This window comes from Tetrahymena thermophila (assembly GCF_000189635.1).
Source record: "Tetrahymena thermophila SB210 genomic scaffold scf_8254587, whole genome shotgun sequence".
Taxonomy (NCBI): domain Eukaryota; phylum Ciliophora; class Oligohymenophorea; order Hymenostomatida; family Tetrahymenidae; genus Tetrahymena; species Tetrahymena thermophila.
Window position 1 is genome coordinate 176,086 of NW_002476358.1, and position 14,770 is coordinate 190,855.

Here is a 14,770-nt window from a genome sequence, read left to right on the forward strand (position 1 = left end):
ATTATTAGGATATTCTATAGATATTTACAGTAGCCCTTAAATTTACTTTTACTTTGCAATATAAAGCGAATTAATAGATTACCCCTCAAGCAAAATAGCCTAAAATTTTTAATGTCTTCAAATTTTTAAATATATGAAAAAGTTAATGATTATGATTTTTTACCTGAAAACGCTTAAAAATTTAAAGACCCAAGAGAGTTTACTAATGTTTTATTTAAAAGAATGAGTTACCATTTTGAAGATGGTAATGGTAAAATAAACGACTTTATCATAGCGCAAAGCTTTTCAAAAAATAATGCACTAATCAACTAAAACTTGAATTTAAAGTACCATTCCTAAAAGATGAATTTAAGATAATCAGTTGACAAGAAAGATGATGAGTTTAAAGATGTCATTCGTAAAAAAAGTACAATTGAAGCTGAGGAAAATTGGCTAGCTAAATAGTAAAATCCTCAAGATTCAATGGCTCAATATGATTACACAATTAAAAATGATTGCAAAACTTCATTAGAAAAACTAGAAGAATTAAAAACAAATCAAATAAAAATTTTGAATTCTGGTTTGAGGAATAAGTCCCCATAAATAGAAGATACTCTTTTATACTAGAAGGGTACCTAATATCAATAATAAGAAAATATAACCTCATATCAGCCATATAAAATTAAGCAAAACACTAACGATTTCTAAGTAGTAGTTAGGAGTAATTCAAAAGATAAAACAGGGAAATCTTCTCTCAATCAGAGCTACATTGGACGCAAAAAATATCCAATTATTCCTAGCTTTGAGAGGTAAACAGAGACGTCTTAATTAAAAGTGAGAAATAACTAGTAGTATGAGATTTTTGAAAACATAGAAAATGCTATCTTGAGCAGACCTTAATCAGCTTTTCATAATTGTTAGAAATTGCAAAAAATGTATAATACTTAAAATAGACAATAATTATTAATTTAATAGAATTAAAGAAATGATGATTTAAAGCAAAAAACTAAAAGACTAAGCTAAAGTAATAATGCTAGTTATATAAGTGAAAAGGGTTCGTTCCTTTCAACTTATAATAATACCTAAGAAACTGTGATGGATTACTATAACTTTACATCAAACAACATTTAAAATGAAAAAATAAAATAGAGAAAGAGGAAATAAAACCCTGAAGAAGTTAGCCCATACTAAAAGCATAAATTTCATAAGGTTTGCCAAAAAATATAAAATATAAATTCTTTAGATCATTATATGAAAATGACTCAAGAAGAGATTGATTAGCTTGGCAAATCTGTAGTTAGCGAAGAGTAAAAACAGTAAAATACAAATGAAAGAATGATAAAAAAATTAAATAAGTCAAATATTGAAATTCTAAAGCAGCAACAGCATGATCAACTCCTAAAAATTGTAGACATATTTTAAGATACTAAGAATAGTTTTTAGCTTAATACGATTTAAAAAGACTCAAGCGTCAACCAAAATAAATCAGTACTAGTTTCTACTGCTTAATCAATATATTAAAACAAAAGCCACTCCCTTACCCCAAATTCTCAAAATAAAAACATCAGAAATGTATCTTCGTAAAACTAAGCATATACACCGTCCACATTAAAAAGAAAACTAATAGCAAATAAATACGATGAAAACTTAGATTATTCACCATTTTATGTCAAGGATAAAGTATTTTCCATAAATTCACCAAACAGAAGAAGTTAAAACTAATCTCCTTAGTCATCAGAATTTTCCTACAATAGTTAAAATCAAATCTTAGATTAATAAAAAGGGAAATAACCAAATGAAGATGTAAGCAAAGTTAAATTTAAAAAATATCAATGAAGTCTTGTTAACAATATTAAATAGGACGAAGAAGGTTTTAGCTAGTACATTCAAAATTTAGAAGGCACAGATTTATTTATGAATGCAAACTCAGAAGAACAGCTTAATGCAAAGCTTAAAGTACTTCACTTAAAGTAATCTTACTATAAAATGAAAAACACAAAAACTATTACTGATCAAAGCCAAATTTACTTTGGAAAAAAAAGTAATGAGCAAGGAAAAATTTCCTTAGGTTTAGAATAGAAAATTAAGCTTTTTAAATACTTAGAAGATGACGATGATATCAAGATTCATTTCTAAAAACCAAAAAAGTATGTAAGAAAGTAAGTAGTAGTTAGTAACAAATAAAAGTAAAAAGAAATATCATTTGTATAAGCAGTGAGAGATTAACAGAATTAATTAGGAATATAAAGCCTTAAAATAAAATTTGGTAAACAAATAGCAAAACTTTACGATTTCTTGAAGAAATGCATCCGTTTAAAAGTGTGTGTTGATGATGTATTTTATCCATTTATAAAATTTTTAATTTTATTCAATATTAAATTATTTATTAAATAGATTATTGAGTAAAAAGTTTTTACTACTGAGCCATATGAAAGGCCTGGCTCATATGTTTTTTTCAAGATGGTGAAATAAAACTAATTAGAATATGTTAAAAATTAGATTAAAGAATGTAGGTGGAAGCTATTTGATTTTGATCATGTAAATATTAATATAATAATATATTTTTTTCACTAATCTTATTTTTTAACAGATGTTGATGACACCTCTTCATATATCTATAATAAAGGGCTATAAAGAAATGGCTTGCTACTTTATTGATCAACTCTCAGATTTAGAAGCTGAAGATATTGATAATAAAACACCAGTAATAAAGTATTTTTTTAATTAATTTATTTATTTAATAATTATTAAATAATAGTTATGGTATGCAATAAAAACTCAATAATATGACATCGCTAAGGTATTTATTTATTTTTTTTAATAATTTAATTAATTATAATAATTATAAAAGTATCTACTTATAAATCATGCTATCCCTTGGGCTAATGATAATTTTAAATATTATGATTTCATAAATGATATTGATATGAGAACTTCACTAAAAGTAGCAAGATAAATATTCTTTTTAATGAGCTGCACAGCATACAAAGGAAGATAAATTTTATGGGAAAAGGTTAAAAATAAGATACTTGATCCACTGACTGATGAATAATTATGAAAATGAATGTGTTATATTAAAGTATTAAATTAATTAGAAATAACTCAATTCTTTGTAAATATTTTATCTAAAATTAAATTCTTTTAAAACTAACATATCTAAAGTTTATTTTTATACTTTTTTGTAATTATTGATAAATATAACAAAATAAATTATTTCTAAAATCAAAATAAACTTCAATATTTATTTACTCATATATTAAAACCAATTTTTTTTTTTTCAAGCTAATTTACACTTCTCTTTTTCTAGTTTTTAAATTTAGAAATAACTTTGTTTTAAATATTTAAATTTAAATGATATCTAATAGATTTACAAGAAAATAAATATGCCAACTCAACTTATTTATTTATATTAATGAATATTCTAATTTTGAATGTGAAATGAATGAAATATAGTTAATTTACATAATTAAAAAACAAACTCCAAAATAAAGTGTTTAATAAATATAATTTGTAATTCTATTAATTTTTTTTCATTTTTTAGATTCAACAATAGATGAATGTAGATTAATTAGTTTTTTAAGGTCTTCATCTAATGACAATTTGTGCTTAGATTATTGATCATAGTTACTCATGTTATTATTTTGATCAGATTCATTAATTTAATTAAATAGAAGCTTTTATTCATTATTTTTAATGGAAATCATATTTTTTTACAGGTAATCCATATTCTGGTAACTACTTTTTATTTGATAATCACTAATTTTATTTAAATTATTACCATTCATAACTTTAATCTAATTAAAATTAGAGTTGTTATTTGTATCATCTGAATTCAGAACTTCATTTTGAACTGTGAATGGACTGTAGGATAAATTAGTTTTGGAATTCATTTAATTATTTAGGTTCACCTAATCTTCTTTATTGCTTCTTTTAGTGTTTTAGTTAGATGGAATTTCTTCTTAAATATTTTCTTCTAAAATCTAATTATGAATAGGGTCCTATTTTTTAACTGGATTACAGAAGCTGTATTTAGGTACGTGATCAGATTATGGATATTAAAAATAATTTTCAGAATAATTATTAGAAAAGTTACTACTTTGTATTTGATTTTCGTTATCTTGATAAAATGGTTGGCTAAACATCGATATCTTTTAATATTTAGAATTACTATTCGATAAATTAAACTAAATTGGTTGTTAATTTTCAAAATTAATTTGCTGATTTTGCTAATTTATATAAGAGTTAGGTTAATATTCTTATTAGACAATAATTTCTTGATTAGCATTTTGCTAAAATGCATTATATTAATTTTAATTTTATTAATATTGCTTTAATGCATTAACATTATTAAATACACTGTTGCAAGAAAGTTCATTGTCTACATCTTTAAATGTACTTTTTCTTTAGTTTGAATCATTATACATATAATTACTAATTATTGACTAATAATACTAAATGTTTTATTCATATTTTTACATTTTTTCTCGATTCAAGGTTATAAGATCAGATAATTTAAATAACTTATCTTAAAGTAAGTCTCTTTCATTTGCTAGTTGAGTATTTATGTCAACACTTTTCTCATTTTAATCTTATAGTTACTCAAGGTTTTAAATTAAAACCTATGACTTATTCGTAAGCTCTTTATTTTATTCCTTCAAACAAGAGTTTTCTTAAATAATTTAAATTTTCTCTGATTCCAATTAGTTTAATTTATTCTAAAAGTAATTTAACTCTGGATTTTGCTGTTGTTATTATGACTGCTTTTCTTTTTAAATGGCTATTTCTTCTAATTCATCGTTTCTTCTTTCAAGCACTTCTATCCTTTTTTCATAGCCATCATTTCTCATTTTTAAGAACTAAATTTCTTCTTTGAGACCTTATTTTTCTTCATTCCTCATTTCCAATTCTTTTTGAATTTATTAAGTTTAATTTATAAGTTTATTAAAATCAGCTTTTAAGTTTTAGATATCTTCATTACTTCCTTAAATCATCTCCTTGTACTATTTATTTTTTTCTTTTATGTTTCTGAATCTGTTTAAATAATTTTTTTAAACAAGAATTATTAAAAAAATAAGATATTTTACTTAATTATTTAATCTTGCTGTTCTTTGATTACATCTAATTACTTTTTTGAAAATTCTTCGAGCTGATTAAAAGTATTTTGCATTTCATCCATTTCCATTTCCTTCAGCTGAATCTACTTTTTGTAAACATCTATTTATGTTTCTTGCTCTTAAATTTTGCTCATGAATTTTTAAGCTTCTGTTTCATATTCCATTCTTAATTTGTTATATTAATGAAAAGTCTCTTCTTTTTCTTTATCTAAGCCATCCTCGTATTCTTTCTAATATGTTTAATGTTTTAATATCAAATCTTTAATTAATTAAGAATTACTTTGGATTTAATCATTTGATGAAGTTAATCTTCTATTTTCGCTATCTCATCTTTAAAGGAGGAGTTTTATGCAAGTAATTCATTTTTTTAATTGGTAATCTACTAAATTTGAATAGATAGTTTTAAGACTTAGTTATTTTTTTCTTCGATTTATTCCTAATAGAAATTTTATTCATCATCTTGCTATAAATGTATCTACTACATTTTATTCTGTAATTATTGAATTATGTCTTCTTTCTCCTTTACGTTATTCTCAATATCATTAATAAAATTTTTCATATTTTCAACTTCTTTTTCATATTCACATATAAAATCTTTTAATCTTTTTATCTCCTTATTCCTCTCCTCGATATCTTGACTTTACTATTTCATTGTTTCTTCATAATTTTATTAAATACTCTTAACTACCTTATTCCATTTCTCTGTTTCTTCATCTTTAGAGAATTATTTTAATGTGTATATACGAGAAGTGAGCTCCATTAATTCATCTCTTAAAGAATCCATTAAAGATTAATGTTAGTTACCCTAAGCTTACATTTCATCAACTATAGCATTTAAACGCTAAATAGAGTGTTTTATAATAGTTTTAATTCCCGTTTCTTCATTCTTAGCTCTATCAACAAAAACTTAAGTCTTTTCAATAATTTCATCATCTTCTTGGTAATTTTATTACGATTTTTAATTGCTCAACCTAGATAATTTATTTCTTAATTCATTTTCGATTTCTAATTTATTTGCCTTTAAAATAGCACTAATATTTGAATTTTTGTCATTATTGTGTTCATTTAATATTTAGGAAGCTTTTTTACTTAAAACCTCTTTTCCAAATTTTTCATAGCTTTTTTGGCTATCTGTCCTTGGAAGTTTTTATTGTAAATTTGCTGCTTAAAAGTAATTATTCTGATTTACTTCTGATTCAAAATTTCCTTAAAAAGTAGCATAATTCTATCCTCTTTAATCTATAATAATATTTGTGATTAGCTCAAGATCTTTGAATAAAATAGCTTTGAAATTTGCAGTATTTATTTCCTAAATTTAAAAAAATAATTTTTTCATAAGTAGGTAGAATATTTAACAATAAATTATTTAAATTTTTATTAAAATATATTTTACCTTATAAGCAGCTACATATTTTAATAGATTATTATTTCTGTATTCAGCATAAGCATTTAAAATGTCTTCTAATTATTTTTTATAAATATTTTTATCATTTATCTAATCAGATTATAAACATCTCTCTTTCATTTTGAATAATTCTAAATTTAAACAACCTACTTAGTCTTCAAGCATTTTTTTATCTTCGAAAGCAATACGTACTTAATCTTGTACATATTATTTAATTTCTTGCTCATCTCTAGAAGATAAATCAATTAAGTGAGCTATATCATCAATCGTTAAAGACTTTTCGTAAAGTCTAACATATTAATTATAAATATACTAATTTTAAGAAACCAACTTTTCAATAATTAAGTCTTTATTATCGCCTTGATCACTAGAAAGCTGTTCAATTTCCTCAAATTAATTTCTAATGTTATTTTAAATACTTTCGTATTGAGCTTATAATTCGCTTTAATTCATTTTCTTGCTTATTTACGCAAACAATTATATAAATAAATAAATCGCTAACTATATCTTGATTTATTTAAAGATATATGAGTTAAGATTATAATTTGAATTTCAAACAATTATTTGCCTTAAAAATACATAATTTGCACTGATTATCAATAAAAACTAAATCATTTTGAAAAATCTTAAATAGGCTTGTATTTGATAGAATATAACCAATAAATTTTATTAATTTTTTTATTATTTAAAAAAAAAATATTTTTGAATAAAACTTGATTGATTATAAAAATTTATTATCTTTAATTAATCTAATCCTAAAAAAACGGTATATTTTTATTATTATTTAAATTTGATGATTAAACTAATACTCTATTTTATATATTATAATTTTTTAAATTTCCTTCACTGATATTAAATATCTCCCAATAAATTTAAAGTACCGCAATTTAAAAGAAACTAAATACAAAATTTTACTGGAAACTTCTTTTGTCTATGGAAAAAATATAAAAGAAATAGAAAAATTTAACATTTAAAATTTAAGCTATATTATTGAAGCTATAAGAAAGAAGATAAATGGTATAAGAAACAACTTTTAAGTAAGTAATTCGTATAAAAAATATACAATAAAGTAATATAAAATTTTATTTACATTATTAGTGGCAAAATTATATTATAAAACAATAATCAATGTATATTTTTTATAAACAATTTTTATCTATTACTAATATTAAAAATAAATACTTCTTAGTTTTTAATCAATTTTATCCCTATCTTTTTTTCTATTTTACTTTTATTCTTTCTATCATATCGATGCATTATTGTTCATTGTCTAAATTCAACATTTAGCAAACCTCTAAAGCCTTTTATTAGTTGTTTTCGCAAAGGTATATAATAGAAAGCTCTTCAGCTGCTAGAGTTTTCAAATTACTATCTATGTTTGGTTTTTATAGGATGCCTTAAAGGATTTGTTCTGACTCATCAAAATATTATTAGTGCAATAAAGAAACTGCTAATTCAAACTAAGATAAAATATCTTGGGGCTTAAGTGAAACAGATTATCTAAAGAAATACTCTGATTCTTTATACAAGCGCAGGTAGCTGTATATTTGACCTAAAAATTAAAACAAGTCTTTTTTTGTCATGTCTGATAACTACTCTGCGTTTTCTATATCCTTTAAGTAAGGCTCTATTTCATTTTATATATGGTTTTTATCCTCTTGACTTACTTTGTTATAATTACTTGCAGCAAATATAAGATGCTTAAGTGCTTCTACATAATTTTAGTTTGCGAGGTAATGACTTGCTATATAACGCTATATTATTAAGGTTTGTTTTGGGTAATATTGCTTCATCCTCAATTCTAAAGCCTCTGCTTTATCAAACATTTAAAGTTTCACATAGGAGAAGTGTAAAATAAAAGCATATTCTAAAGAGAAATAGCTACTCTCCATTACTTCCTTTTCAAGCAGAGCTATCTCCTCAGAGTATTCTTCGTTATCTATAGCTTTCTCAACTTAATATTTGGTTTATTATTATTATTCTTCTTCTTGGAGAATTAAACTTTTTTATTTGATCCAGTTTAATCCGAAGTACCCACCTAATAAAGCACCAGCACCTACTAAAAGATATGTAATTTTTTTTGAAGAACTTTATAACTACTGTTAAAATACAGGATCTATATGAGGTCTTCCAGATGAAATCTACTTACTTCCAAAGCGATATTTAGTAAATTAGTATTAGCAAAGTGGTTTGTACATACTTTATTTACTGAATTAAATGGTGCTTTTGGGTAAGCAAGGATTTGAAAATCTAAGATTTTAGCCTATGATTTTATTGGTAAAAATAAGTTTATTCATATTTGGTTTTTTTTTTAATTTTTAGTTTAATATTTTTTAATTAATTTTTGATAAAACCAAAATCACAATTTATATATTCTAGTTAGTATGTAAATAAGTAGAATCATTCATAACATTTAAGTTTTTCTATTGTAAATATATCATGTCAATTTAGATATATTACGCATTTAAAATAGTTAATGCCTAATTATCTATTATCTATTTAAGGTTAAAATTTAGCCTCGAGCTCATTAAATTTATAATTTTAATTATTTTAACTTTATATTTCAAAATTTACACCTCAGTTTCAAAGCAATTTGAATAAATAGATTTATATTAAAATAAATAAGTAAATATATTTATTAGTATTTAAATACAAACATATTTTTTTGGGTTTTAATTTTCTTAAATTCCTAGAAAACATGTTTATTAAAATCATAGATAAAAACATAGCATTATTTCTAATAGATATTTTTAATTATGCATATTATTGGAGTTTTAAGATATAACCTAGATATTATTAATAAAATTTAATTTTTTAAAAGTAGTCTTTTTGAATATTTCAAGTCTAACCTTTTTCCTTTTTATTTTTCAAACATTCAATTTGTTTTTGATTTATTGATAAAATATTTATTAATTTTTATAAACTTCGATAAAAAGCAAAAACTTTTATTTTAATGATTAATAAGAAAATAAAAAGCTTATTTTAAAAAATTAAATAAAGGTTATTTCAATATAAAATTGAAAAATATGAATAAAAATATTTTTTTTATTTTTCGCAAAATGCAATTTTATAATTAAAAATTTGAGAAAAAAAATAATTTACAAGAATTGAATATAAATGATTTTTTAATTATGACAAATAAAATAAATAGATTGTTTTTATTAGGTTATTATTTGCAAATAATAATTTAACAAAATATGCATTAAAAACTGCATTCCTTCTTATTTTTTAATTTTTTTCGCAAAAGAAATAAGATTATGGAATCTTCTCTAAAAACAAACATAAAAATATGAGACATACAGTGAATAAATTTTGCATATTAAACTGAATAATTAAAGGATACACTAAGTATAACTTATTTATCCATGAAACTGTTATTAAACACATAAAAAAATTATTTTATTTATTGCAAATCTTGAAAATATTCAGAAAAAATGTAAAAATTTGATGTTAATGTTTGAATTCAGAAGTAAAGATTCATGACTAATATGCATAATATCTTATAAATGATTGCTACATTTTCATTTCTAAAATAACTAGATCATGAATTATATATTATCATCTATATTTTAGAATCTCCTTCTAATATATTATTTATTTAGTGATTTCTTCTTTTTTTTATGCATACACCTTCACTTTTTGTCATTAAAATATTGATTTGCTTAAATCAACTAATCACTCACTCAAATCTTTCATCTTAAGCAGCCTTTACTCTTAAGCTACTGAAGTAGTAACGAGAGACAGCATAACCAACAATCCAAGTATTCAAACCTACAATTTTCAATCTAATACCAAAAGAGTGGCCAAAAGATTCATTGTTATTTAATAAGAAATATGCTGCGTTGTATAATTTAGTTCTCATTTTCTATTTGCTTTAGATATCTTTTTCGATTGTTTATTTTTTAGATAATAAATATAAATTATTAAGTAATTTCTTTATTTACTTATTTAACAACCAACACATTTATTTCCTCATTAACACAAAAGATAATGAAATCTCTATATTAACATTCTAAAAAACAAAAGATATTGATTAATTGATTGATAAATAATAAAATATCTAATTAATTGTAATATAAATTAAAATAGAATATTTTATATTTTAATTAAATAAAATGACATTTTTAATTTGTTTTAAACAACTATTTTTTTTTGATATTTTTAATTGTAGAAAATTTACAATAAAAAAAAATTTCTTAAGACATTTTAATTTAGTTTGAGTATTTATTCAACTTGAGTTGAATTTTATGTTTAAAAATTAGCAGCTTGAGCTTGAATGGCAAAATGAAAACTGACATATATTTATTTATTAATGTATTCTTTAATAATTAATTAGGAAAATTTATAAAACAATTTACTTTAAATATGTTATTTATTTACTTATATTTTATTTGAAATGCTTTTGCATTAAATACTTAATTTTTGTTTAATACCTTACTTACTTTAGATTTTATTATTGACTTTATTGTTATAGGAAAATATTATATACCTATGTTTTTTCATATTATTTTTTATTCAAAGAAATATATGTTCTTTCAATTAAAGTTATTATAAGAAACAGCTCTTGTTTTACGAGTAAGATCTCCTTAAGATTTTTATTTTTTATTCACAATTTCATCTTTTAAAATAATATTTTCAAGTTCTTTAGATTTGACTGCTTATTCAAGTTCCATCATTTTTCTTTTCATTTCAATCAATCTAGTATTATTTGTTTAATCTAATTAGTTTATAGCAATTTAATTGTTTTATAAGGGTATTGCCTTAGTTAAAGTTGATGTACTTTAGTTTTATTGAATTTAATAGCTAGGTCTTTCTGAAGAGGCTTCTACATTTATTACTTTTTACAATTTTTCTGCACTAGCTTTTAATTTTTCCTTTATATTTTATAAAGATTAGTTACCTCCTTAAGTAGAAAGGGATCTTTCTGTATTAACAGTTTATTTAATATCAAAGTTTTTGGGAAGATTAACCTATTAATTTACTAAACCTTTTTGATTATTGATGAGTGTTGCAAGTGGATTTCTTTCTTAAGTCTTTAATAGATTTCCTAAATTTTCTCTTTGAGTACTTGCAACTTAATTCATGTATTAACCATTACCATACTATGGAATTTTATTATTTTCAGATACATTAGTTGTTAGATTTACTTTTGACTAGGAGGTAATATCATTTAAACTTTTAAGATGATTGTTTCTCTCATTTATGTTCTATTATTGCTATTCTTAAACTTAAAAACTTTAATCCATTTTATTTTTTAGGTCTCTAATTTGAGTATCTAAAACCTAGAATTAAAATAAATTTGTGAAAAATATTTATTTAGTTTATTAATTTACATCATATTTAGTGTTGAGGTCTATACTTTTTTTTTTATATTTCTGTTTCTTATTTGCAATTAACTTTATTCTTTCATTTAGCATTTTGATTTCCTAATCCTTTTTATCTAGCTTAATTTCCATAATCTTGAACTTGTCTATATATTCCTTTATCTTTTTTTCTCTTTCTAAAATCTGTTATTGATACTTTTCTTTTACTTTTGAAGAATCTTTGACCACTTTCATGTTGCTCTACTTTTATTAAATTATTTTTTAGAATGAAATTAAATATCGATTATTGTAAATTAATTATCTCATTTTGATCATATTAAATAAAATAATAATAATAATTAAAACCTCTTAAAGCTCTATAAGTTGCTATCTGACACTTTAGAGATCCAAATAGTACTTTTCTTTTATAGATTATTCTTTTTAGGAAATCAGATTATCAAAATTAGCCATAAGTTGTTCTTATTCTTTGATTATTGTATTTGAAGCCTCAACTTCTTAATTTTTCTTGTTTAAGTCATTCTAGATCTTATTTGTATCCTACTTTTATTTTGTAAGCTCAATATTGAGCTGCTAAATCTATAATTTAAGGTCTATATTCTCTTTTTCTAGTTAACCAAATTAAAGTTCGTGCTATTTTATTATTTCCTACATTTCTTAGTATGCTTCAAGCGATTCTTATTTAATTTTTTTTACCTCTTCGTTATGGTCTTTTTAAATTTTCCTTAACTGTTTAAAATGCAAATAATTTATTTATCTTCTCAAATAAAAAATTTATTTACATCATCTTTAAACTTTTCTTCATTATTTTTTTCATCTTGAAATTGTTTTGAACTTTTAATATCCTCTATTTATTTTTCTAATTCTTTGATTTTCTTATTGAGGTCCTTATTTTTTTCTTCTACTTCTTTAACATGACTCATTTTTTCTATTAAATAAATGAATATTTATTTTATTCAAGCATTTAAATATTATTTAATATACAATTAAAGGATATCTTTAATAGATTATAAGACTAAGCCCAATAATTTTCTGATTCTGTTTATCCTTGTCTTAATGTTGAGCATTCTTATTCTTTGCTTCCTAATTCGTTATTATACTCCTAAATGATGTTATCTTGTATAGTTATTTTTTAGCAAAGAGTTTTTATATAGACATCTTACTCTAATATTTTTTTATCCTTTTATGAAATCATTTGTTTAAGTTCTTTTTATTCATTTATACTCATGCCTACTTATCCTTTGATCCTATTAAGTTCATCTAAATTAGAAAATTAACCAATATTTTTTTTACTATGATAGTTTTTACCTAAAATTCCTTAATTGAGAGATCTTTCTTCTTCCAAAAGCCTCTCTTAAATATTATATTCTTTTTATAATGCTTCGAACTTATTATGAAGCTAATCTTTAGTCTTTTCTGTCCTTTCAAGTTCATCTTTTAGGTCATCAATTGTCGTTTTGCATCTAAGTAGCAGAACTTCTCTAGATTCCTCACTATTAAAGTAATTAAACATTAGAATTTAAAATCAAATTCATAAAATTTACTTGGTTTATAAAGAAGCTTGATAAGTTGAATTATTATGAAAATTATTATATGAAGAATTCCTATTCATTTTCGATAGCTATTTAACTAAATTGCTCTATATATTTATGGGATAAAACAACAAAAGCTAGCTAGTAGATATTTCAAATTGATAATTTGCAGAAAATAAATAGTAAAAATTTTGTTCAAATTTTATGATTTTTAAAATATGCTTAAGTTTTTGGAATTCAAAAACATAAAATAATCCAACCTTCAAATAATTAAAAAATTTTGAAATGAAAAAAGTTAAATTATCAAACAGAAAATAATAACCAATAATAAATTAATCAAAGTATTTGAAATTATTTGATTAATTCATTGATAAAAAAACTATTTAATTTAATAATTCCATTTATTGCAAACAAAGATAAATTTAATTAAAATAAATAAAATAGTTAAAATATATTTTTCTTCAAAACAAAAAAAATTTTTTTTTCTCTTAAAATCAAGATTTATTTAATATGTTTTAATCTAAGAATTTTTGGACTAAATTAAATTATATCTTAAAATAATTAGATATAACAATAGATTTAGCTTAATTAATTAATTAATTAAATAAATAAATAAACTAAATATTTTTTTAGAATTAAAATAAATGAATAAAAAAAAAAATATTGTTTTAAATAGATTTTAAACATCAAACACAACCAGTGGATACATATTTATATGCTGCTTTATCTTTGAGATTTTCATTAATGATAATTTCAATAAAGTTAGAATTTAAATATACTTGATGGTTCTAATCTTTGCTTTTAAATAAGCCAACTACATCTACTTATTGAGTTTAGTTTTTAGGAAATGTAAAAGAATTTTACTGAAAGCTTGATACCTTATCTACAAATTGTTAAGAAATTATTAGCAGAGACTCTTTCAAAAACTTTTTTTAAATGGAGTCATATCCTACCTCTTATTATTTATAAATATTAGTAAAAGGGTATATTTCTTCTAAATATATTGAGTGTTTATCTTAAACAGAAAAATCAGCTGTAAACATTTCGAAAACTCTCGAATCTTCAAAGAGTTTAGATTTCACTGATAATATAGAGTAAGTGATAGCTTTAAATATTTTTTTTGCTAATATTTCTTGATTCAAAGATTTAAATGTGCTAAAAAAATCTGATTATTTAATTCTTTTATTACATTTTGTTCCGAATTTACATTTCATAAAGATAAATTCATTGTTTTGGCAATAAACAATTAGAGGTTTAGTAGATGAAATTAAAAAATTTACTCTCACAACAAATATTTAATGAGATTGCTCCATAATTTCTTATTAATTTTTTTATCTATTTATTTTCTAACTTTCAAATAGTATCTCTTCAACCAACAGTGGTTAATCTATTAAATGATTGTTTTATTCCCAAAATGAA

The 14,770-nt window shown here is 22.1% G+C and overlaps 7 protein-coding genes across 7 annotated transcripts in view; 1 reads left to right on the forward strand and 6 right to left on the reverse strand. All coding sequences in view use genetic code 6, as the record gives it.

The window, feature by feature from the left end:
- Positions 1–111: 111 nt before the first annotated feature.
- On the forward strand, positions 112–3,037 carry TTHERM_00387090 (ankyrin repeat protein; the record flags this gene model as incomplete). The annotated part of the gene is made up of 6 exons (XM_001019312.2): positions 112–1,782; positions 1,840–2,313; positions 2,374–2,517; positions 2,570–2,683; positions 2,738–2,779; positions 2,831–3,037. The coding sequence occupies 6 exons, from the start codon at positions 112–114 to the stop codon at positions 3,035–3,037; spliced, it is 2,652 nt and encodes an 883-aa protein (XP_001019312.2).
- A 472-nt stretch (positions 3,038–3,509) lies between these two features.
- TTHERM_00387100 (hypothetical protein) lies at positions 3,510–6,996 on the reverse strand (the record flags this gene model as incomplete). Its single annotated transcript, XM_001019313.2, has 4 exons — positions 6,487–6,996; positions 5,374–6,402; positions 5,064–5,323; positions 3,510–5,010 (listed from the first exon to the last, which is right to left on the reverse strand). The coding sequence occupies exons 1-4, from the start codon at positions 6,949–6,951 to the stop codon at positions 3,510–3,512; spliced, it is 3,255 nt and encodes a 1,084-aa protein (XP_001019313.2). The 5' UTR covers positions 6,952–6,996.
- A 698-nt stretch (positions 6,997–7,694) lies between these two features.
- Positions 7,695–8,843, reverse strand: TTHERM_00387110 (transmembrane protein, putative; the record flags this gene model as incomplete). Its single annotated transcript, XM_001019314.2, has 1 exon — positions 7,695–8,843. Exon 1 carries the CDS (start codon positions 8,793–8,795, stop codon positions 7,695–7,697), a length of 1,101 nt encoding a protein of 366 aa, XP_001019314.1. The 5' UTR covers positions 8,796–8,843.
- A 1,334-nt stretch (positions 8,844–10,177) lies between these two features.
- On the reverse strand, positions 10,178–10,360 carry TTHERM_00387120 (hypothetical protein; the record flags this gene model as incomplete). The annotated part of the gene is made up of 1 exon (XM_001019315.3): positions 10,178–10,360. One exon carries the CDS (start codon positions 10,358–10,360, stop codon positions 10,178–10,180), a length of 183 nt encoding a protein of 60 aa, XP_001019315.1.
- A 673-nt stretch (positions 10,361–11,033) lies between these two features.
- TTHERM_00387130 (hypothetical protein) lies at positions 11,034–13,563 on the reverse strand (the record flags this gene model as incomplete). The annotated part of the gene is made up of 7 exons (XM_001019316.2): positions 13,364–13,563; positions 13,128–13,312; positions 12,804–13,079; positions 12,602–12,747; positions 12,168–12,548; positions 11,832–12,065; positions 11,034–11,780 (listed from the first exon to the last, which is right to left on the reverse strand). The coding sequence occupies exons 1-7, from the start codon at positions 13,429–13,431 to the stop codon at positions 11,034–11,036; spliced, it is 2,037 nt and encodes a 678-aa protein (XP_001019316.2). The 5' UTR covers positions 13,432–13,563.
- Positions 13,564–14,037: 474 nt separating this feature from the next.
- Positions 14,038–14,664, reverse strand: TTHERM_00387140 (hypothetical protein; the record flags this gene model as incomplete). Its single annotated transcript, XM_001019317.1, has 2 exons — positions 14,038–14,456; positions 14,541–14,664. The coding sequence occupies 2 exons, from the start codon at positions 14,662–14,664 to the stop codon at positions 14,038–14,040; spliced, it is 543 nt and encodes a 180-aa protein (XP_001019317.1).
- A 55-nt stretch (positions 14,665–14,719) lies between these two features.
- TTHERM_00387150 (transmembrane protein, putative) overlaps positions 14,720–14,770 on the reverse strand; it is a gene marked incomplete at both ends in the record, with an annotated part of 483 nt that continues 432 nt past the window's right edge. The window contains one exon of the mRNA XM_001019318.3: positions 14,720–14,770. This exon is cut by the window's right edge and continues 432 nt beyond it. Within this exon, the coding sequence (XP_001019318.3) occupies positions 14,720–14,770 (51 nt within the window).